This window comes from Scaptodrosophila lebanonensis, unplaced genomic scaffold, assembly GCF_003285725.1.
Source record: "Scaptodrosophila lebanonensis strain 11010-0011.00,11010-0021.00 unplaced genomic scaffold, SlebRS2 tig00000053-arrow-pilon, whole genome shotgun sequence".
In the NCBI taxonomy this organism is placed as follows: Eukaryota; Metazoa; Arthropoda; class Insecta; order Diptera; family Drosophilidae; genus Scaptodrosophila; species Scaptodrosophila lebanonensis.
In genome coordinates this window covers 6,689,880-6,713,726 of record NW_022060548.1, presented here as the reverse complement: position 1 = coordinate 6,713,726, position 23,847 = coordinate 6,689,880, and the positions used below count along the sequence as shown (strand labels likewise).

The following is a 23,847-nucleotide window of genomic DNA, read 5'->3' as shown; positions in this document are numbered from 1 at the left end:
CGGTATGTCCATTGTCATATTCTATATATTTAGATAGTATTTACACTTTCATTAACAATTTAAGTAATTGGCTATAAACCCTGTAAGTAATTGCTCTGTAAGCCCATAAAAAAAGCTTGTTATATTCGCTTCGCAGGCAACTCTTCTCGATCTTAAAAAATATGCATATGTAAGTTAGTTATTTATTTATATATTTACGCATTTCACACACTCGTACATCCACTCCGTTTAGTATTCAAAGCATGAACATTAAACATAATTGGTACATAATGAAGACACATGTTTGGAAAAAAAAACCCAAATCTAAGTCTAAGCTTCAGAATACATTATTTTTATTATTATTTTAAATGCATTTATTTGCTGGCCGCACAACAAAACATTACGAGCTTCGCGACTGTCTGTAAAACTCGATGACTTAGTGTTTCAAAACATATCTTTGCAACACTGTTTCCAAAAATCCATTCCATATTCCATTAGCCAACACACTTTACCTTTCTAAGTACCTAGATGTCAGCTTATTTGATTTCATTTTCGTTTCACAGCTTCGGCTGTAACGTTGTCTGAGTTTTATTTTATATTTATTACATTATTTCTTAATTATAGATTTATTTAAATTGTCCTTCCTTTCTTTTTAATAAACATATTTTAGTGTGGCCTTTGCAATTGATCGGTCCAACAATCATGAAAATTATTTATTTTGGCTTGCATATTTCTTTTACAATTTTATTTCATAAAATCTTTGTTTTTTCACAATTTTCAACAATCATTTTGATTTACATATAGTTATGTTTTTTTTTTTAAGAACTTTTTTTTGTATATAAAAGAGTTTGTCCTGACTGACTTACTGATTGACAGACTGATTGACTGATTCGCAATCAACGCACAGCCCAACCGGTAAGAGCTAGGAAACTGAAATTTGGACACAAGAAAGGGGTTTTGGAAAGGTCGAGTTCCAAAAGGTGGAAAAACGAGCTTAAAAAATATTAGTTAGGTTTAACGAAATATTTTGGCAAACACGAAAATGTAACGGATTACTGAACAATTTTTTGTCAAGAACAGAAAACGTTCATTTAAATACCTTAAATGCGTTCCTACCGGTAATTAATAAGGTGAAAATATATGGGTAGGTCATGTACACACAAAATAAATACAATTTGAAACATTGTATTGAGCCGGGCTAAGACGGGCAATACTGGCTAGTATATATATATATATATATATATATATATATATATATATATATATATATATATATATATATATTCATTTACAAGTATTTAGTAAATCAAAAAATAGTGAATTATAATTTCAAATTAAAAGATAGGAAAGCCTAAGAAAAACTATACAATAACGTCTACTAATACCTCCGACCCGCTGGGGGAATTTTATGATCCATTTGGCCAGCTATGCCCCGAATCAAAGCCATATGTGTTCAGGCACATTATAGACCTAACAGGATAAAAAAATAAAAATTACAGAAGGAAAAGTAATTCTACTTTAAAGCTATATGTATATACACTTGTATACATTTATAATTAAATAAACCATTCGATGTTTTAAATTTTTTTGGAAAAGTATTTATTTATTCATCAATATATAATAATGGAATAGTATTCGCCCAGCCAAATTTATAGGTTAGTCAAAAAATCAGATATTTTGTTAATAACCATAACTGACAATTAGTGCTAAGCTGATTATTTAAAATACATACTATATCTTTACCAAACTCTTTTGGAAAAAAAAGCTTTTCCAGACTTATTGGAAATGAAATTGAAGCAATATTAAATTTATTTAATATACAAGTAGGAGTGTGTAGTATGTACCTTAAAACTAATTAACAAAATGTGATTGGCTAGCTATTATGTGCATTTAAATGGAGACTCTGGATGAATAATGAGAACTAATACTTTCGGCAGGATGTGGCTTTTTAGTGGTGATAGTAGTCGTGAGACTCGTGAGCAGCCGGCGCCTCGTAGGTGGCATAGGTGGCGGCCTGTTGGTGTTGGTTCTCGTGGTGGGCCGGCAGCGAGGCGTAGGTTGGTGCGCTGTAGGCAGGGGCGGCATAGGACACTGGGCTCTTCACAACGGCTTGGGGAGCAGCGTGGTGGTATTGGACTGGGGCGGCAGCCACCACCTTGTGGGTCAGGGGCTCACGATGGACGACGGCATTGAAACCGTTGACGGAATCCGCTGTGTACTTGACGGTGCGACGGAAGCCATCGGCATCGTCCAGCGAGTACTCGCCCTGGACAACATCGCCGTCGCGGGACTCGGTCTGGCTCTTGGAGTCACCAGAGATGGCATCCTTGACGTCGTAGGCAAAGTTGTATTTGGGATGGGGATCATCGGGGTAGATCTCGTGGGCGGGAGCATGGGCCTTGTGGTAAAGGACCTGCTGTTGTGGTGAGGCGGCCTGATAGAGCTGAGCCTGCTGTTGGTGCTCCAGCTGATGGTGCTCCAAAGGAATGATGCCAGCCGAAGCGGCAGCGACGAAACAAACGAGTGCGACCAACTGCAAGTACGAAGGTTTTCTAATAAGTATGTCCTTCTTGTGTGGCATCTATGGGCTTGTACTTACCTTGAAAGCCATTTTGCCGTTGCTTGAAATAATAATTGCCCAAAGAAACTGTGTCCTCCTTGTGTGAAGCTGGTGCTATGAATAATAATTAAGCAGCCGTTGCATTTGTATTTATAGACGAAATTTCGAGCCAGCACCAGCACCAGCAGCAGCTTCAGCGCTTTTGTCTTTGGCCTTTCTTTCACTTTTCGTAAGTTTTACAAAACAATTTCAGTTTTAATTCATTTGCATGATGTCTGTCCATAGTTTTGATTTTTTATTTCGTTTATTTCGTTTCCCCCTGCAGCGTAGTTGGACGGCTTGTGTCGGAGATTTGCACCCACGAGTCACACCCAGTTCGGTACCCATGAATGGGAGACAGACGAGACGAACACAAAATCTACAAAATAGGTGGGTAACAAAAAAAAAAAAATTATAAATAAAAAAAAATGTGGCTAACAAAAGACTTGGGGGGGGCCTAAGCGAACCTAACTCCCGCCAGAGCTCTCAAGTCATGTAAGTAACCCAATAAAGACAACTTGATCTCATTGCACTTGACACACACACTCACACAGATACACTCACACACAGATACACTCACACACACACTCGCGCGATCCGAATCGACTCTCTGCTGCAATGACCCAAAAAAAAAAAAAAAAAAAAAAAAATTGGCTACTCAGTCCCCACTCGGCCAAGTGCCACTTACATTGTTTCGGCCAGTTCGGCTTGTTTGGAGGTGTCGGCCAACGTTAGTTGCGGTTTGTTTGGCTCGTTTTTAACCATTTTGGTTGGGCATGTAACGTTTGAGCTTTCAGGCTTAAGCTTTTCCCATCATCATTGCGCGTACGCGCACTCGTTTTCACTGCCCGATTGTGGCATACCCGCACTACACTATAAGTGCTCAATCATGCCGCCCAGAGACCTCTTTTGTGAGACTCGTGTGTGACTCGACTCTCTGCCAAATGATGTAATGTTGGGGCAGTCGCACAGTCAGCTCAAAAGAATGCTAAACGGCATGTCTTCCAGCCCTTCAATGGGTGCTTGTGGAATGCGTAAGGTCAGGCGACGGGACAAATAAAAATAAAAACAAATTAAATGCAAATACTATACAAATACTACTTTATTTAATTCTCTTAACTCGCCTAAATTCGTAGTCAGTAGCGATATACTTATGCTTAGAAAAATCCTTTTAATTAGTTGGTAGGGTATTACTTTTATTAGGGATTCTTTAAGTCAAAAAATAATTAAATAAATATGTTTTAGTTAAAATTATTTTTCATGAAAACAAATATTCGTTTAGAAGAGGTTTTGAAGAGGTTATGAAAAATAATAATAGTTAGAAATAATGAAGACGAGAAAATATTTGATTATAGCATACTACTCGAATGTATTAAATGATATGTGGATTCAAAATATTCCCTAAATATTATAATATATATTATTTTATTATACGTTGTCGCACAGAGCAGGGGCTTATTCAAGGGGGTCCTTAAATATTTAGAAAAATAATATCGCCATCTAAAGTCGACCATACATACGTTATTATGGCGCTATATTTCGCCTTTAAAAGGATTTTTAAATCATTAGGGATTCTTTAAGTCAACAGAATAAAATAAACAAATATTTGTTTAGGAGATGTTTATTGGGTATGCGATATAGAATCGAAAAATAATCAAACATAATAATAGTTAGAAATAATTATAGTTTTTTTTAACAATCTTTATTCTTTATTTAAGATCTGTCCTAAGGGGGACAATTATTAGAAATAATGATGACGCAAAAATAGCTGATTTGTGGATTAAAAATGTTTCCTAAATATTATAAATACCTTGTCGCGGCAGAGCATTCAAGGGGGGTCCTCCCTATATCTTTAAATTTAAAAAATTTCGCCAACTAAGGTCGGCCATACATATATTATTTTAAGAAGGAACTAAGATGGAATTGTTGAAATTATTACTTCAGCATGCCGTGGATTATTTAATAAAAATTTTAGCTTTTTGGCCTCTCCCCCTATGGAGAAAGCTGCTTACGCCCCAAGGCCAACCTCTTCCTATTTAGTTCCCTTGCCAACCATTAAGAGAAGATTTTTCTAAGCTTGCTTTAATTTGTGAAATTTTTCTATTATAAAACATAAAAAAAATTCTTCTACCTTATAAGCAGTGTACATGTTCGAATTCCAAAAGACCGACAAGGCCTTGGGATAATGACCTTTGCTGCGTGTTTGATTAGAATTTGGACAAAAAAAAAAAGAATAAGTTGGCCATATATGTGGAACTCCCTCACAGAAAACTTGATTGCTGATTCTAAAACCGTTATATTTATCGCAATACGTTAATGCGATTTGATTAATGACTCACGAAAAGTGATTGCTGTTAACGAGAAAAAGTTGAAAAAAAAAAACGAATTAAGAATGTCAAAAAGGCGCTGATATGATCGTTACATAATCTTTTTGCTTGAGATTTTGAAACAAGTTCGTTGGCAACCCACACACACATACACACACTCACACACACTCACACACACAAACACACTCACACAACTCACAGACACATTATTCGCACTTTCAAAACTTCTTTCAGCTAGCTTTAATGACCTGCCTTTCGATTTCAATTCACGTCAACATCTTAAATAATGCTCATAGAAATTGCATTATTCGATTTCAATAAAAATACACGACCAATTAAAATGACTGTCCATAGAAAACACTGATTGCTCATTACCCAGCCATTATGTAGACATAACAGCCAGATATCGAGAACTTTTGATCGTGTCTGACGTTTGTCTGGCCAGCCAGCAGAAAACCAGTTCGTGGTGCTGAACGGAATTGGAAAAGCCGGCAACAAAGTGCCAAAAAAATAGGAGAAGAAGAAAAAAAAAACACAAATCCGACACAAATCGTTTGCAAACACCAACCGGAAACAGCTGGACCACGTGCTGGGCTTTTGGGGCATGGAACAATACCCACTTATTATTACTTCTTACTCGTACTATTATTATTAATATTACTTGTATTAGTGGTATCTGTGAGTAGGAAGAGAGCATCGGCATCTACGATTGTGGAGTACTTCGAAGCGCCGGCAGTTGTGGCCATTTCGAAATTAACATATCTGCTGAGTTGGTGAGCTCTGATTGGACACTTGTTGATAGGATTGTTTGGAGGCGAAGCGAATGGAGCAATCAATAATTGAAAACCTCATACGACTTAGGAATTTCAATGCCGCAACGAATTTAATTGGCAACGAAATCATTTAAAGTGTGGGCCTAATCGGTTATTGGTACCAGCAGCCTATTGTTTGGCCAATATCCTTTGCTCACGGATGTGTTTTTTTTTGGTGGGGAATGAAAAGTTTTGGGGTTTCCGTACTGACTTATTCTTTTTAATATTAAATAAAGAATACAATAACAATTTAGCTGATTAGAGTTGAGACTTAATGATGGTAAGCGTATGCGGGAGCGGCATAGCTGGCATAGGAGGCGGTGGGCGCGGCATAGTGAGCAGTTTTGACCACAGCGGGGGCGGCATAGTGGGCCACAGCTGGTGCGGCATAGTGGGCCACAGCGGGGGCAGCATAGTGGGCGACGGGGGCAGCAGCAACGGTCTTCACAGCGACGGCCTTGACGAGGGGTTCGCGGTTCACCACAGCATTGAAACCATTGTGGGGATCGGAGGTGTACTGAACGGTGCGCTTGTAGCCATCGGCATCGATCAGGGAGTACTCGCCACGGACGATGTCTCCGTCGCGCTCCTCCACCTGGCTCTTGGAGTCGCCGGTGATCTTGTCATCGACACCGTACGAGAAACGGTACTGGGGATGGGGATCGTACTCCTCGTGCGACTTCACGAGCACCTTCTGGGCCACGGCCACGGGGGCACCATAGGTGGCCACCGGAGCACTGGCATGGTAGACCTGCGGCACCGCCAGAGGCGCATAGCCGGCGCTGGCGACGGCCACGAAGGCGAGTGCGAAAACAAACTGCAAATTGTTGAGGGCGAGGTAATCCATTGATACAAATTTGATTGTGTGTAGTTGAATATTTACCTTGAAGGCCATGGTTTTTTTTGACTTGGTTTATTGATTGGATTTAGTTCTTTACAGAAGCAAGACTGGATGCTGAATGATACTGTCTCTGACCCGCTCACCACTTTTATACACATGTGCGGGCACTTGCATTTCGCTCGATAGTCGATTCGATTGCGTCTGGTCTGCATAAGGTGCTTAACTTCGGCCTTCTGCATATCATGTTCGAAATTACAGCGCAGTCACTGCGATAATCGAGGAGATTGTCATGCTCTCCGGCGCAGCTGCTGCCGCCTCGACTGCACTCCAAATGGGCTAATTATTTAGAAAGGATTTGGGATTTCCTTTGGTCGGAGAGGGGTACGTCTGCTAATTTGTGCATTGGTCGGGCATTACGAAACGATTGAAAAGGCGGCTCGCATGCACTTCTGTATTCAGTACGTATGTATCTACAGATTTGATAAGCGAGCTGTTAACGCTTGTAAGAATGTAGGTAACGACCTCGAACTGCGCCAAATTAAAGGTTTCTTATAAGAGGAGTAGACCGAAGCGTCAAAGGGCAGAACAAGGGTTCACATTGAAGTGAAGTGAAAAAATTACGCAAAGCCAATTGGGTTGTTTCAAGGTTGAAACAAAGAAAATTCAATCGAATGTAAGCAGAAACAATTATTTATTTCCAAACAAACCGATATTATTAAAGCTTTTATTATTGCATCTACAAGTATGTATATGGATTGGGAATAATACAAAATTGTTTGCTTATTCAATTTAAAAGATAGTAAATTTTGTTGAATAATTACATTTAAAAATTTCTTGATTATTAATAATATAACTCAATATATTTATTTACACTTATTCATATTTATTTATTTAAGTAAATATATTTTTGAATGCAAACATTTGTAAGTAATATAAATGTTAAAGTAATATATTAACCGATTAGAAATTAAGATATAGAATACGATTTTTAATATGATAGGAAAGAAGAAGAACTAGTGATCCCAGATTAACATTAATTTTATGTAGCGACAACGACAATCGCTGAGGATGTTATTGGAAAATTTGATATCGATAAATGGTTTAAAGCGTCCATGAATTATAATCGCACTCAAATTAAATATGCATTAATATTAATAGTAATGCTAATGTTTTATTCAGTATGAATAAAATTTTAATATTTTATTTAATTTGTTCTAATAATTTATTTATTATTTCATTTATTCTAATTTTTTAATTTCCATCGGTACTCTTATATAAATATAATTTATTCTTTTTTATAATTCATTATAGTCATGCCAGTTTATGTTTATGTTTATAAATATTTATAATCTACATTAACATTCGTATTTAAATTAATATTCAAATTACAATTTTTTATATTCACATTCTAATTAATATTCTTATTCGCATTCTGATTCACATTCTCATTCATATTCAAGATCATATTCTTATTTATATTTATATGTATACTTATTCTGGTTCATATTCCCATTCAAAATTTAGATAGATAAATGTCTTTTTTTCATTTTAATTTTCATTGCAATATTTATATTCATTTATAATAAAGATATATTCTTATATAAAAACGATTGAAGACTATTATATTTTATATCATATATTAAATTTAACTTAGAATACGCTCTAAGACTTTTTTTGTATGTAAACAAGTTGAAGCAAGTTTTGGATACAAAGTCGTATCAAATAACATTTCTGCTCTCCTTCTTTTCTAAGTACTGTAACCAATGAAGACAAAAGTAGGTATTTATTAATTGCCTTGAGAAACAAAAAGTATTTGTAATAGAACTAAGTTTTATGCTTAAATATGGAAATTACATAGACTAGATTGTAGAAGGTACTAGGTTCCAGAAGCGCGATCAGACTGTACTTTCTCTAACTCCATGGTTCTCTACACCCACAGTACTTACAAATGAACAGGAAGTGTGTGCCATACGCGTACAGTGGAGGTAATCGCAAGCCAATGATCTGCGCCCCAAACAATGAAAGATACTTTGCTGTCACTGCGAAAACAAAGCGCGAACTCGTGCTCGGCGACAGACCGCTAACTTGGCTATATAAGTCGATGTGCGCTCAAGAAACGTATCATTCGTCAGTCAAGTTCACTTCTGTAAAGAACCAAACCAAAACCGTCAACCAAAACCCACAATATGGCTTTCAAGGTAAATATTCAACTACACACAATCAAAATTGTATCAATGGATTACCTCGCCCTCAACAATTTGCAGTTTGTTTTCGCACTCGCCTTCGTGGCCGTCGCCAGCGCCGGCTATGCGCCTCTGGCGGTGCCGCAGGTCTACCATGCCAGTGCTCCGGTGGCCACCTATGGTGCCCCCGTGGCCGTGGCCCAGAAGGTGCTCGTGAAGTCGCACGAGGAGTACGATCCCCATCCCCAGTACCGTTTCTCGTACGGTGTCGATGACAAGATCACCGGCGACTCCAAGAGCCAGGTGGAGGAGCGCGACGGAGACATCGTCCGTGGCGAGTACTCCCTGATCGATGCCGATGGCTACAAGCGCACCGTTCAATACACTGCCGATCCCGTCAACGGATTCAACGCTGTGGTCAACCGCGAACCACTCGTCAAGGCTGTTGCTGTGGCTCCAGTTGTCAAGACCGTTGCTGCTGCTCCTGTGGCTCACTACGCTGCCCCTTCAGTGGCTCACTATGCTGCCCCTTCAGTGGCTCACTATGCTGCCCCTTCAGTGGCTCACTATGCTGCCCCTTCAGTGGCCCACTATGCCGCCCCCGCTGTGGTCAAGTCTGTGGCTCCAGTGGCCCACTATGCCGCGCCAGCTGTGACGTACGCCGCTCCCGCTGCTCACTACACAGCCTACTCCGCGCCCGCAGTCGCCTACCATCATTAAATATCGAACGAACGAACGAACGAAGACACTGACTTAATCATAGAACTGTTGCTAATTTTATTATTGTACATATTTATTGAGTGCACAGAATAAAGAAAACATACAACAATGTGAACATACTTATCATACAACATAATCGAAAAACTGAGCATTTTTTGTAATACGATTAGACGCAATTATTAATAGTTGATGGCTAGATAATAAACCTATAATACACATTTTACCCCGACTATTTGAGAGTCATTTCATAGGTAAAAGGGTCTATTGTTTATAGTTATTTATTTTACTGAAATTGTTTTCATATATTGTTTGAAAGAAGTTACGAGATAGTTAAAGTTTCTTGAAGGTTGCTATACTTAGTTTTCAAATTATTTATTTTTGTTGAAAGATAATGCCAAATGATTTCAAAGAATTCTCAATTCAAATTGTTCCAATTGGCATAAAAACGATTCAAACGTAAGAAAGAAACAGTTTTTTAAAAATATTTTTTTTTAATTAATTTATTTCTTCGACAAGCAATGCTGTCGATGTAAAAGAAAAAGAACACAAAAAGAAACAATGCAATAGAAAACTTAAACTAAATAAAACTAAAGAAATAAAAAAGCCTATAAAAATGTCTTCCATTAGGGCTGGGTTCCGAGTGGAAACAGCCCTAAAAATTGGAAGAACTCTTGTGTTTTGAGGAAACGAAACTGAAGTGAAGGGAGAGGGTTAAGCACTATTTGATTTGAAAGATTAGTACCAAGAGATAAAACGCTATACAATTTATTTCTTTTATTAACATAAAATATAGAATTAGAGTACAATCAATATCTCTTATACAAAGAAGACAGCATTTAAATTTTATAATTAAAATATGCAAAATAAATTCACAACAGTTCTGCATATCGATTGTGTGTAAATGAAAGGAATATAGATTTTATTTTAATGTCTATTAAATATGTTCTTAATATATTAGCAAATACAGCGTAGGGCTCCATTTAGGCATAGTTAAACTAATTTAAAATAAAAGTGAATTATTCAAATATGGCCCGGATTCAGCAAATATGCAACGAATATTCTAATGTTTAAGACTAGTGGCATACAGTTATCTGTAAAATTGAAAACCCATTCATATTTACAGTGAAAACTCTCTCAATGGAAATCTCTTCTGCGGACACTTTTTCTAAAACATTCGATCGGTGTATAAAGTATTTAAGTATCCCCTTAAGCGGACAAAAATTAGCAACCGGGAGTGTACGGCCAAGAGAGTTTTCACTGTATATTCCGACCATTAAAGTATCATCCCGATTACCCAAGGACTATTAATAAATACTACATATTTTTACGCAGGTTGTCAAGGAAGGCCTGAATAACTTATCATGTGGCTTCCAATTATATGTATTTACATGACAGGAATGCTTGCTGGTATTCTCATTAAGTTGGGGAATCATCACCCAATTAAGAAGTACTTCCAATTCAGCAGCTATTTTAATGGAATTGGAAATAATACACCCAGAAATGCAAACTTCGACTAAACTTCCATCGAACTTAGTGGGAATTAAAATTCATTCAAAACACACCCGATTATTTATCATATTTATTTGAGTTAACATTTATTTTTTATTTTATATTTATTCATTTACTAGCAGGTCTTGTCTGCCTTTGATGGGCTCAGTATTTTTGTTTACAATTATAAGTTTATTTACAATATATTTTTATTTATTTATTTAAATCAACAAGTGGATCTGTCGATTTATTTAATAACAATATATAAGTATTAACATTTTATATATATATATTAAGATTTAAAATTAAAAATGAAAAGTAAGTAAATTTAGAATAGAAAGGCTTTAGGTAATACCTCATTCAATTCGAAAAGCCATTTAATGGCGATTGAATAAGAAAAAGAAAATAGCACAATTGGTTGGAAAGTTTCGTATTCCATTCTACATCAATAAATCCAATTGGCGTTGTTTGTCAATAACAAAGGTCGTTAACATTTCGCATAGGTACTTCATTTTATCCTGTTTTATTCCACATTTATATGAATTTATATATAAATGTGCAGAAATAACTCGTTTTGCAGCAAAACAACAGAAAAAGTTCACAGACATCAAACAAAAAAGGATTGCAGTCTGGAGCTACGGAATGCTTTGGATGCATGCGGTGAAGTCTGGCCTTTTAGACTTTTGTTTGAAATCCTTTAAGGATGTTTCATGCCGCACACGAGACTCAACAATCGGACAAACGGACAAGAGAACGGAGGCCGACACACAAAGTGCAACGACCGATCTTGCCCCGCTTAAAGCTCCTCGACTGTCTGTCTGTCTCTCCCTTTGTCTGGCTGACGGGCAGAGTCTGTTGTGTTTTGTTTTGTAGCCTACGGCCCATTAGCATTTGAATGGAAGGACTGTGCCATCCTTAACAACAACATTGGCAAGAATGGAACTGAAATTATGGGGTCATGACTTCTACTATACTGTCAGTTGATAAATACGAGTACGAGGGTATACCCCCCGTTGAACAATTAACAGGAATTATGGTGAAGCTGACTTTCTATTGCTTACTGGGGAAGATCACTGTACTCGGGTGTGGCGTCGTCGTTTCCCACAGTAGTCAAGACTTCATAGATAACCAGGCATTGATACCAGGGGATAGCAAAGAATTGCAAACACCTGTTGTTGTCGAGTTCGCTGTAAGAACAATTCTAAAGGAGGGGTGCTTCAAGGTCAGACTGTAAGTGCTCCCTCGCCAAGTTTTTACATAGCACCGGACAGGACTGGACTGGACGGGACGGGACTGGACTGCCCCTCAATAATCGCACAATGTTCTCAAGTGTTTTCTGCTTAAATCTGACTAATCAAGTGGAAGATTTTATTGCAGCTCGTCTTTTAGGTGCTTTTCGATATCGATGCCGAACCCTTCTCAACTATATCACCATCATCATCATCATCACCATTATCATTATCAGCTTTTACGCAACGGCAACAACAATGCAATCTGACAAACAAAAAGAGGAAGGAAAGAAAAAACCCGATCAAGTGAGCCAAAGGACCACAAGAGGGAGAATCAAAGACAAACTGGCTGGCCTCCAGACCCGCCCCGCTCCCCTCCCCTTCGACCCGACGACCCGAACTCAACCCGTCTCGTATAAATAGGAGTGCAGTGCTCCTGGCGCGCCATTCAGTGTTTTGTGTTGAGTCCAAGAGGTTGGCATCAGCTCGCAATCGTGCACTGAGCAACAAAAACCATACTTTGGATTTGATTTCTTTTTCGGTTCCTAGCCTCGTTGCGCACACAACCAACAACAAAGATGCAGATACCCAAAGGTAAGTCAACCATATATACATATTTACAACTATTGGATGTGTAATTGAAGCAATTTTTTACATTGTTTATAGCTCTTGGGCCGTATCTGGCATGCTGCGCAACCCAAATATCATAAACACAAATTTTGCCGATCTGGTCTATACGTAACATCTTCCAACTGCCCTGCACCTCCACACACCCCCTTTTTAGGCATTTTGGCATCGCTACATCTAAACGTACAACCGCTGAGGATCAGCTACAGGCCAAGGTCCCACCATTGCTAGCCTGTACTCCTTTTGGCACTCCCCACGAAGCATTGAATCGCACGGATACGTTGGAAGACCCCAAACGCTGTTTCGGCCCTAGAACAAAATTTACATTTGTGATTAAGTTTAGGTGTAACCAATAAACAAAAAACTACAATAGGCTACAAAAAACAAACACATCAAACGGTCTTTGAACTTTACTCGCAATCGAATGAGAATACTTATAATTAGTATTTATAGAGGGAGAGCCAACAGCCTCATTGAAGGCAAGTAAAACTTAGAAGGCATTCTGGCGTGTTAGAGGCAATTTAAAAGGTTTGTAAATAATTTATAGGTCTTTAATCAATTGATTTATTTTGTTTTCTTGTAGTCAATTAATCTTTTCCTTTATAGCATTAACAGGTGTGCGTAAAGTTTTTACCTGTCTGCCCTTAACGTAAATTTGTATCTTGTAACTAAGAATGTGACAGAATCTTCTTTTATAATAATTAAAAAGCCTTTAGAATAAAGATCTTAGAAACAAGGATTTGGGAAAAAAAACGTAGAAGAAAGAAGGTCTTTGAAAGAGGGCTTTCAAGAAAGACGTTGAGAAAGAAGGATTGTAACTAAGAAAGGCTTCTGGAAAAAATTCTTTAATAATAATTATAAAGCCTTTAGAATAAAAATCTTAGAAACAAGGATTTGAGAAAAAAACGTAGAAGAAAGAAGGTCTTTGAAAGAGGGCTTTCAAGAAAGATTGTAACTAAGACTGTTACAGCCAGGCTTCTGGAAAAAATTCTTTAATAATAATTATAAAGGCTTTAGAATTAAGAGCTAAGAAAAAAGAATTTAGGAAAAAAAAAGCTGAAGAAAGAAGGCCTTTGAAAGAGTGCTTTCAAGAAAGGTCTCGTTAAAGAAGGATTTAAAAGAAGCTCCAGAAGAAATGCTTTAAAAAGAAGGTTTTAGCAAAAATGTTTTACTGAGACGCATTTGTAAAAAGCACGTTAGAAAAATGACTTTAGAGAGAAGGCTTTAAAGTTTCAGAAAGAAACTTTAAAATTACTTTAGAAAGAAGGTTATAGAAAAAGATCTTAAGTAGGACTTTTAAAAGAATGTTTTATTAATACTTCTTTAGAAATAAAGCTTTAGAAAGAAGACTTAAAAAAAAGAAAGCCATCTGGCTTTAGAAATAATGCTTTAGAAAGAATATTTTATTAAAAAAAGAAAGCCCCCTGGCTTTAGAAAGGAATCCATCTGGGTTTACAAATATGACTTTAGGGAAAAGACCTTAAAAACCTGATTTTAGAAATAAGTAGAATTCGCCCGAAGAATTTTATTTTAGAATATCAATTTTATTAGAATTCATTGAAAAAATAATATATTCTTTGCATACCTGTACAATTATTTGAATTTGTGTGCAAATTATTTGCACTTGTATTTTCTCAAAATTGTTGATAAAAGAAGAAGAATGCAAAACAATAATATACAAGTACTAGGCTACAATTTCTATTTGTTAATATCAAGCTATTAATAATCCTTCGAATGCTCTTAAGGCGTTTGCGGCGCTGGCTGCTGTCTAGGAAGTATATGTCCATATATGTCATATATGACAATCATGTGAAGACAACTGCTGAACATGCCAATATTTATTTAATTTAAATTTATTTTAATTTAAACTTGCTATAATTTTTATTTGCATTTTTTTTATTATTATTATTTTATATTTTATATTTATTATTATTTATATAGCTGCATGAAATTTACTTTTAACAGCATTAAGTGCTGATTTCGTATGAAAATAATTACGTTTCATGCATTCCATTTAATAGCCTTTTGCATTTAAGCGCCTCATATCGGCAGTAATTTTTTGTCATTTTCTATGAATACTAATCAAAGTTAGCTGCGCCATCTGTGAAATGTTTTTATACTCCCTCCCTTCCCCCACTCCAGACAGGCGCGTGAACTGATTTACAGCTATGATTTTTGCCTCCTTGCCTTCACTTTTACATTCTTAGGGAGAGCATTCTGCTTGCAGCTGCAATGCAAGGCTTAGTTTTTCTCGACCTGTTGAACGCGTCGCGCCGTTTCTAATTGGAGTTGCCGAAAACTCTGTGAAAATGTTTAATTAATAGTTTAAATATTAGAAATATTATGTAAAAGCACATGCACGCATATGTTGAAGTGTGAAGTGTTCTTAATGCGTGTTCTTAATGTGTCTATTAATGCGAAAATACCGCGCGATTAATGTGTTGCGTACATACATACTTATGTATGTGTGTGCCTCAATTTTTGTTTTTATTTTTTTAAGTGTTTATAAATGTGATTTAAATAAGTAAAGATGTTCAATTTGAAAATAATTTGTAATTAAAGCGATCGCAATTGATCTGTATGTAAATGTAAGTACGCAGCGATTTATATTAATGATTTTCTATTTCATATATGTATGAATGTATGTATGTACACGTATTAGCAGAGAAAATGTAACCATAACATAACAGATACAGAAAAAAAGAAAGAAGAAACTCAATTTACAGAACTTACCGAATGTGTTGTTTAACAGACTGCTAACTGGCTTACATTTGTGTGTTGAGTCTGTTGTATGCAGACATACCAACAGGTGGGGGGTTGGGTGGTGGGTGGTCGAGCGCCACAACTTGTCGCAAAGGACCAAGAGAGCGCAGTTAGATCAATCAGATAAGCAAGAGAGCGTACGACTTCTCATTAAAAATGTTAGGTTATAAAGTAAGCATGGAGCATTGTAGGCGTGGCGTATATTTGAATTAGTGCTTAGACGCATGTTGCTGAAACAACAACTGGCCGCAGCTGATCTTTGGGTTTTGGAGGAAAAATTACAGACTATTTCAATGCATGTTAAAAGATTTAATATCAATTTAGTTACTGAAAATGAATTACTTTAAATTAAAATGTATGTACATATAATAAACAATAAAAAAATACAACTTCATATATTGTCAATAAACCGCGAAAGATATAAATGTTACTTAAAAATTATGTTAGCTGCCTCAAATGTCTGTGCAAAGTATTGAAGGCAGCTAAGCAAATTATACTGTACACACAAATTTGTTTTCAAATAGCCTTAACAGCCTATTTATATTTGCGAAATAATTTTAATTACTGATTATGAAATTAATGTCTCGAATTAGTCTCGAATTAGAAAAAATATCCTCAATGTGAAGTGGATTTTTGTGGGGCAGCACACGCCACAACGCATATACCTTATTTCTAATCAAATAGTTGACCTCCTTCTCATTATTTATGTAGAAGAAAAAAATTAAAGCTGCTTTGGCTTTAGATTTGGAGTGTTTGACTTTTGTTGTACTCTTAAACTAATTATTCAACAACTCTCGCCTAGTTATCAATAAATGTTTTCATAGACTCGCTGATTGTCAATAGCCTTTATTTCTAACCAAATAATTTGTCATTTTTACTCCCTATTTGACTGTCTGGGAGAAAAGGAATAACAGCTGCTTTGGATTTATAGGACTGTGTCCAATTCTCATTGCATTCCTAAAGCATTTACGCAACAACTTTCCCCTATTATTGGCCTAGTTATCAGCTATTGGGCCTTTGTTTCTAACCAAATAGTTTGCCATTCTTGTTGTCTGGGAGATTGATTTGCATAGTTTGGCATTTCTGCGATTGAGTATCGTTTACAGGCTTCGAGCCACTCTCGGTTGCCAAATTGATTTGAATATGCATGAAAACGTCTTAATGCTAGTATTTCGTTATGATTACTTACAAAAATGCGGCACAAAGCCGCATTCGAACAATGATTTATGTGTATCAAGGTCAAGCGTCCCACAAAGCCTACGAGTGGAACGGACGGCCAACGCGGCTGCAGGTGCTGCCAAAAAAAGAAAAAAACTTAAATAAATAAACTGGTTTGTCGAACCAATTTTCTGTATATAACTTTAATTGTTATTATTTCACTTACTCGCACACACACACACACACACCACAACAACAATTCCAGTTCCCAAACGCAGGGCCGCTGCCAACGAAATTGTAGTCGAAATTGAATTGAAATTCCCATAAAGCCAGGCTATATACAAGTAGTACTATAGTATTATAGTTTGGCCAACTCAGTAAATGTAAATGTTTGTAAGTTGCGTTATGTTTATATATTTGCGCAGGTTTTTGCCAGCCTCATCGTCAGATGTGATGTCGTTATTAACATAAACAAAGTGGTTTGGCTTTAATGTTTGTTTCTTTTTTTTCTTCTTTTTTCTCAACATTTTATTTAGCAGACGGGGCGGGTAATGGGCATTTAATTAACAAGCTCAAATTCCACGGTGGCACTTCGACTTTAGTGGTTAGCGGTGATGGTCAGTGGTTAAGTGGAAGTGCTTACTGTTATCTCAAATGCCTCGAAATGCGGGCATTATCGATTTATAGTTCGTTGGTACATAAGAGAAAAAAATAAAAAGATTAACAAAACACTCGCACGGCCTTAGACCATTCATAATTGTGCCGTGCGAATGTTTCGCGGCCGATTTGCAACATTTTTGCTTTGGTGGAGTGTCGACTAATTAAATTAATTTGAGCACAACATGCTTTCAGCAGTCCTTCTCTCGCCAGACCCCACCCATGGGGGTCACCAAACCCAGCGAACCCAACAAGTAAGTTAGGCACAGACAGCTCGACATTGTTTCGGTTTCAGGCCTGCACTCGACAGCACCCAACCAACCAATTTTCAAACACATTCAGGCTGGTGATCAATCTTAAATTTTCACCGCTTCTGTCAGAAATATATGTACACGTACAAGTATGTATGTATGTACGTAGCCGGCGACAGGGGACTGAATGCGGCTCAGCTGTCCCGCTGCCGATCCGAGAAATTCACTAAAATTGTTGACAGGCAGGAGAAGCCAAAAACTCTGCTCCTGCTGGTCCTTTCACAGCGTCGTCGAATGGCAGAGCCTGTACTCTCCAGGGATACAAACGCTGCGACGAATGGCCAAATGCAGCGTGAATGTTGCCACATCGCCAGCACAATCAATAAATGTTGCATGGCTTTTGGTTATTAATACAACAACAAAAAATAACAATATCATAAATATGTTTTTTGTCGGCCCTACAGACTCATAAGGACAGTACTTGAGAATGTGCAGACAAATGAAATGAGTTTGAGTTTAAGTTTGCTTTTCTGAACTCTTTCCGGCTTGCTTTTCCTTTAACATAAAAGATAATACTAGCTAATAGGTTAATTAGTTAAAATTTTCATCTCCTAAAAAGAAGAAGCTTTATCAAATTTCATTGACAGTGAAATCTTTGACTCGCAGAGTCTGATTTGTTTTTGTAAACGGTTTACGATTAGGCTAATTTCTAGTTATATAAAGGCTATTTTTTAATTGGCAAAAAAGTTGATCAAAGTTTTCATCTTCAACAAAGATAAACTTGATCAATTTTCATCGACTATGACAACTATTCTTGATATGCTTTTGCTTCCGGTTTGTTTTTCCTTTCACATAAAAGATAATACTAGTTTATGTGTTAACTGGTTAATAAATTGAGCAACATTTTCATTTTCTTAAAGAAGAAGCTTAATTAAATTTCATCGACAATGATATCTTTGTCTAACTGAGTCTGATTAGCTTTTATGAACTGCTTACGATTAAGCTAATTTCTGGTTATATAAAGACCAGTGGTTAAATGGCTAAAAAGTTAATCGAAAACTTAATCAATTTTCATCGACTAGGACAACTGTCTGATATGCTTTTGCACCAGGTTTGCTTTTCCTTTAACATACTATAAAGGGTAATAATAGTTTGGGGGTAACTGATTAATAAATTGAGCATAATTTTCATCTTCGAAATAAAAAGAAATTTAATCAAATTTAATCAAAAATTCAATCTTTGACTCGCTGAGTCTGATTTGCTTTTGTAAATTGTTTACGATTAGACTAATTTCTAGTTATATAAAGGCTAGTGGTTAATTGTCTAAAAAGTTAATCGAAGTTTTCATCTTGAACAAAGCGACACTTAATCAATTTTCATCGACTATGCATCAGGTTTGCTTTTCCTGTAACATAAAAGATTAAGCAATTAATCAAAATTCATTTACTAAAAAGAAGAAATTTAATCAATCTTTGATTCGCTGAGTCTGATTTGTTTTTGTGAACTGCCTACGATTTGCTTTTTCTGTCACATCTGATCATTTGAAATATAGTGGCTAGGAGACTAGCTTTCTACAAAGTTGATCAAAGTTTTCATCTCCAATAAAGCAAGAATTAATCAATTTTCAGCGACTATGAAATCTTTGTCTGATATACTTTTGTCAACTCATTGGCTTATTCTATAACACCTGATTATAAAAAGCGTATTAGTTTAGACAACACTTTCATTTCCTACAAGAAATATATACTCTATGTATGTACTATATGGAAAAAGCTTTATTAATTTCATAGACTTGATATATTTGGAAAATACATTCAACTTTGGAAGCAACATTTCTGAAAATTTGTAAGAAATTAGATACTGGTAAAAATGTCTCTTAGAAACTGTAATATTTCGGAACACAATGTACACCCGATAGAGCCAGGCTTTTTCTATGCTTCACATTATATAAATGTAGTTTTTACTTGTATTATATAATGACCTAAGCCCTGAGCATAAGCCGAGTTCCTGCAATAATCTTTAACCTAGCTGTGATTAAAGTAAGCCAAGAACAGGCTTTTTTTTGAAGATTTGTATAATGTTCTCTGGAAAAACTTGGACTAGATTTATTCAACCAAATTAGGGGCTCTCTAGAACACTTATGTTATGGCCGTAAAATATTTTCTCTAAGCTTTCGATTTAAATCTCAAACAGATTGTATAGCATTGTTAAAGCTACCCAGAATTGTTTAAAAATCAATTTAAGCTGCCTTACGTTTAGAAAATATTATTCTCGAACCTGTACTAGTTGTTTCTTACACAAAAACGTAGTTATTTGTTATATAAGAAAGGCTTTCTTAAAATAAGTAATTAGTTCTCTAATAACCATCGGACAGAACCATCAGAACTGAGGCTGGTTTTTCTATAACTCTTACATTTTATTTGGGTTTGGTTAGTCGTTCTGAGCTGCCAGATGAAAGCATTTGTTTCAATTGTTTTAATTGTTTTTTTTTTAACAAATAATGAGGATTAATATTTTATCATAATATATTTTCCCAGCAAATAAAGCTTTACGTCTTGAAATTAAATAAAACATAAAATTAAACCTGTTTCGAAATGCATTTTCTCTTCTCTTAAATATTGATAAATAAATAATTCAGGAAAGTTTTAAAGTTTTATGTACTATATTATTCTTGTATAAGAAATCCTGTCTAGAATGAGGAAAAACTTTATATATATTTATCTGTAATCTATTTCTTATTCGATGCTGATTATTTAACTTCGTTTTAGAAATTCCTTGATTAATCGCAAGCTTTAACAATATAACAAATTTTAAATTTTTTAAATAATCTGAGCAACTTTTCAATAATCTACTTCATATGCTCCTATTTTTTTTTTCTTTTTTGTGTGTTCGAAAAGAACTTTGAAAAGAAATGAAAATTCTTTTATATATATTTATCTATAATCTATTTCTGAGTCAAGGCTAATTATTTGTCTTTGCTTTAGAACTTCCATCATTAATCCCAGACTGTAACAATATAAAAAATTGTAAATTTTTCAAATAATTTCTCAGTTAACGCCCATCTGAGCAATATTCCAAAACTCTACTTCGTATGCTCCTATTTTTTTTTTCTTTTTTGTGTGTTCGAAAAGAACTTTGAAAAGAAATTAAAATTCTTTTATATATATTTATCTATAATCTATTTCTTTTTCGAGGCTGATTGTTTAACTTCGCTTTAGAAATTCATTGATTAATCCCGGACTTTAACAATATAAAATATTGTAAAATTTTCAAATAATTTCTCAGTTAACGTCCACCTGAGCAATATTCCAAAACTCTACTTCATATGCTCCTATTTTTTTTCTTTTTTGTGTGTTCGAAAAGAACTTTGAAAAGAAATGAAACTTCTTTTATATATATTTATCTATAATCTATTTCCTTTTCGAGGCTGATTGCTTAACTTCGCTTTAGAAATTCCTTGATTAATCCCGGACTTTAACAATATAAAATATTGTAAAATTTTCAAATAATTTGGCAGCTAACTTCCATCTGAGCAACTTTCCAAAACTCTACTTCATAAGCTGCTATTTTTTCTTTTTTTTCTCTTGACATACACTTTCCCGCAAGTCGATATATAGTAGATACTGATATTCTGAACACATACAGCTGTGTATTTGTGTGCGGGCTTTGTTTAAATTTGCTGAAAGTAATCACACTTTTTAACACGTGCTCGAGAGCAGCGGGACACGGACCTGAGTCCCTTCAAGCGAAAATCCCATCCATCATGGGTTGTCAGTCAAAATTTGAGGTAAGAGCGGCCCTTGGTGGAGGTGTGAGAAGTATTAAGAAGACAGCGTTGGTTCAATTGTATTTTCACATTTATTTCTTATAAATACATCAAATTTGTATTCTTACAAAGAATTCTAAGCCATTCAAAGCCTAAACTTTATTTGTGTTTTTTGTTTAGTTTTTTTTTTCAATTATTTTTAATGAATTTTAGAACAACATACAAACATTTATTGCGTGAAATTTTCTGTTGCTTTCCATTTATTTTGGTTTTAGAATAAAATTCCATGCATGCGCTTAATTAGTTGATTTTTATTAGAAATTGCACTTGAATCGGAACGGATTCAAATTTTGATTTTTCTTTCGATTTAAACTATCATAAGTATTTACAGAAACGATGAGAGGGAAAGGCAAAACTCGATGAATACTACAAGTATATCTGCAATATTGTATTTGAAATTGATTAGATTTTATGGAAATATATTTTTAGTGTATTTAATTAATAAGACTGCGATTTTATGTTAATTATAATTTGGCTATTTACATTAGTTTTTGTTTTTTTTTTTTGGGAAATCTGTTTAAGTTGTTGGCTTTAAGCCAACGCCACTTGGCCAAGGCAGTCCTCAAAGGGCCGCTTGCAGCCCACTCTGGGGCCCTGGCCCTGGCCCTGGCTAATGCGATAGACATACTATTACTGAAATGGGCTTGAAACTAACTACCAAGAAGATGCATTGCTAGTATTCCATCATATTCATAATCATGTGCTCTAGTTCATTCACATACAAACATATTTACAAAAACTACGACAGATAATCATGTAATCAGATCGTCAGATCGTCAGATAGTCAGATCGTCAGATAATCCGATAATTAGTCTAGCTTTTTATGTATAAGTAGTAATTACAAAATATTTACAGTGCCAGTCTCTTACAAGAACTAACTGAGCTGATAATATTCGGGTGCGAAGTCGTTCGCCAGATTGCTGAGAAAATTAAAGTCAGACGAGCTGTTCGAGTTCTCCAGGCCCGTAATGGCGGCGGCTCCTCCCCCCACAGGACCCGCTCCGTTGTTCGCAAACGCCTGTCCCTGTCCTGCGGGCGCTCCATTAACCGCAAAGCTGGCATTGGCGCCCATGTGTATGTGTGGCGGCGGCGGTGGCGGCACAACCACTCCTTGGGCAGCAACCACAGCACTGACCGCCGCCGCAGCCACCGGATTGTGGTGCGCATGAAGATGGGCATGCGCCTGAGCCTGAGCTTGAGCCTGAGCCTGAGTCTGCACCTGGACGTGGTGGTGGGGATGGTGTGTGTGGCTGTGCTGTGGATGCGGGGGTGGCACCGGCACCGCCGCCTGTTGACCCGCCTCGTAGTAGCCGCCAAAGTTGTTGTAGCCGTCGCAGTTCTCCATCTGCAGGCCAAGGGCGCTGTATGCCTCCCCAGCTCCCAAATGGTGCATGTGTCTGTGTCGAGAGAGTTCAAGAGAGAGGAATGTTTATAGAGTGTTGTTAGGTTGTAGATCCTAAATATCTATAAAATATATCCATTGAATTAATTGCTCGAATTATTTTACTTGAAAAACTAACTTAAATTTATTTATAAATTGCTTTAAATAATCGACTCTAGCATTAAATGATTATAGTGGCTTCTTAATTTGTCTGCCAATTTGCTTCAATTCTAAATATCCATTCTTCTTGCTAAATCAGCCTGTCCCTTTAACCATTCTTTCATCTTTAATTTATTTAAGTAATCAGGCTTTGCTAAGCAGGCGTTCAAGTAATCGACTCTAATTATATAGTAGTGTCTTTTTAATTTGATTCAATTGTAAATATCCATTCTTCTTGCTAAATCAGTTTGCTAATTAAACAATTGTTTCATCTTTAACTATCAAATAAATCGTTTTCAGCAGCGAAATGTTATTTAATAATTTAATTTAATATATTTTTTAATTAAATATTTTGATTCCCAACGGATTTTCAATTAAATTTAAAACTGCTTTGCACACACTGCTTATTTATCCTCCTTTGCTACTGCACGATAATTGGTTTGCGTCACAGCTAATTCATAAAGCAGTTGCTAGTTCAATTTGAATAATTCGCACTTTAAACCGTACTTAAAAATATTCAATACGTAAAATACTTAAAATATTCATCAAAAAACGTTTTCAGCAGCGAAATTGTATTTAAGAATTTAATTAAATATAGTTTTTAATTTCATATTTTGGCTGCTAATGGATTTTCAAATAAATTGAAAACTGCTTATTTATGCTCCTTTGCTACTGCACGATAACTGGCTTGCGTCACAGCTACTTCATGACACAGTTGCCAGCAGTTCAATTTGAAAAATTCGCGATTAAACTGTTCTTTCAACAAATTCTTAAAATTTTTCTCAAAAAAACGTTTTCAGCAGCGTTTTGGTGGCTAACGAATTTTGTAATAAAAGTAAACTGCTTT

At 36.0% G+C, this 23,847-nt stretch overlaps 4 protein-coding genes across 7 annotated transcripts in view; 1 reads left to right on the top strand and 3 right to left on the bottom strand.

The window, feature by feature from the left end:
• Nucleotides 1-1,927: 1,927 nt before the first annotated feature.
• Nucleotides 1,928-2,590, bottom strand: LOC115624340 (cuticle protein 18.6). Its single transcript, XM_030518992.1, has 2 exons — nucleotides 2,579-2,590; nucleotides 1,928-2,512 (listed from the first exon to the last, which is right to left on the bottom strand). The coding sequence occupies exons 1-2, from the start codon at nucleotides 2,588-2,590 to the stop codon at nucleotides 1,928-1,930; spliced, it is 597 nt and encodes a 198-aa protein (XP_030374852.1).
• A 3,398-nt stretch (nucleotides 2,591-5,988) lies between these two features.
• LOC115624342 (larval cuticle protein A2B-like) lies at nucleotides 5,989-6,612 on the bottom strand. Its single transcript, XM_030518994.1, has 2 exons — nucleotides 6,601-6,612; nucleotides 5,989-6,534 (listed from the first exon to the last, which is right to left on the bottom strand). Exons 1-2 carry the CDS (start codon nucleotides 6,610-6,612, stop codon nucleotides 5,989-5,991), a joined length of 558 nt encoding a protein of 185 aa, XP_030374854.1.
• Nucleotides 6,613-8,726: 2,114 nt separating this feature from the next.
• Nucleotides 8,727-9,461, top strand: LOC115623581 (larval cuticle protein A2B). The gene is made up of 2 exons (XM_030517980.1): nucleotides 8,727-8,756; nucleotides 8,823-9,461. Exons 1-2 carry the CDS (start codon nucleotides 8,745-8,747, stop codon nucleotides 9,459-9,461), a joined length of 651 nt encoding a protein of 216 aa, XP_030373840.1. The 5' UTR covers nucleotides 8,727-8,744.
• Nucleotides 9,462-22,334: 12,873 nt separating this feature from the next.
• The window catches only part of LOC115623605 (homeotic protein proboscipedia), a 54,073-nt gene continuing 52,560 nt past the window's right edge, over nucleotides 22,335-23,847 (bottom strand). For all 4 annotated transcript variants that reach the window (XM_030518020.1, XM_030518022.1, XM_030518019.1 and 1 more), the window contains one exon: nucleotides 22,335-22,857. In XM_030518020.1, coding sequence (XP_030373880.1) covers nucleotides 22,335-22,857 — 523 coding nt within the window. The remainder of the gene's footprint in view (nucleotides 22,858-23,847) is intronic.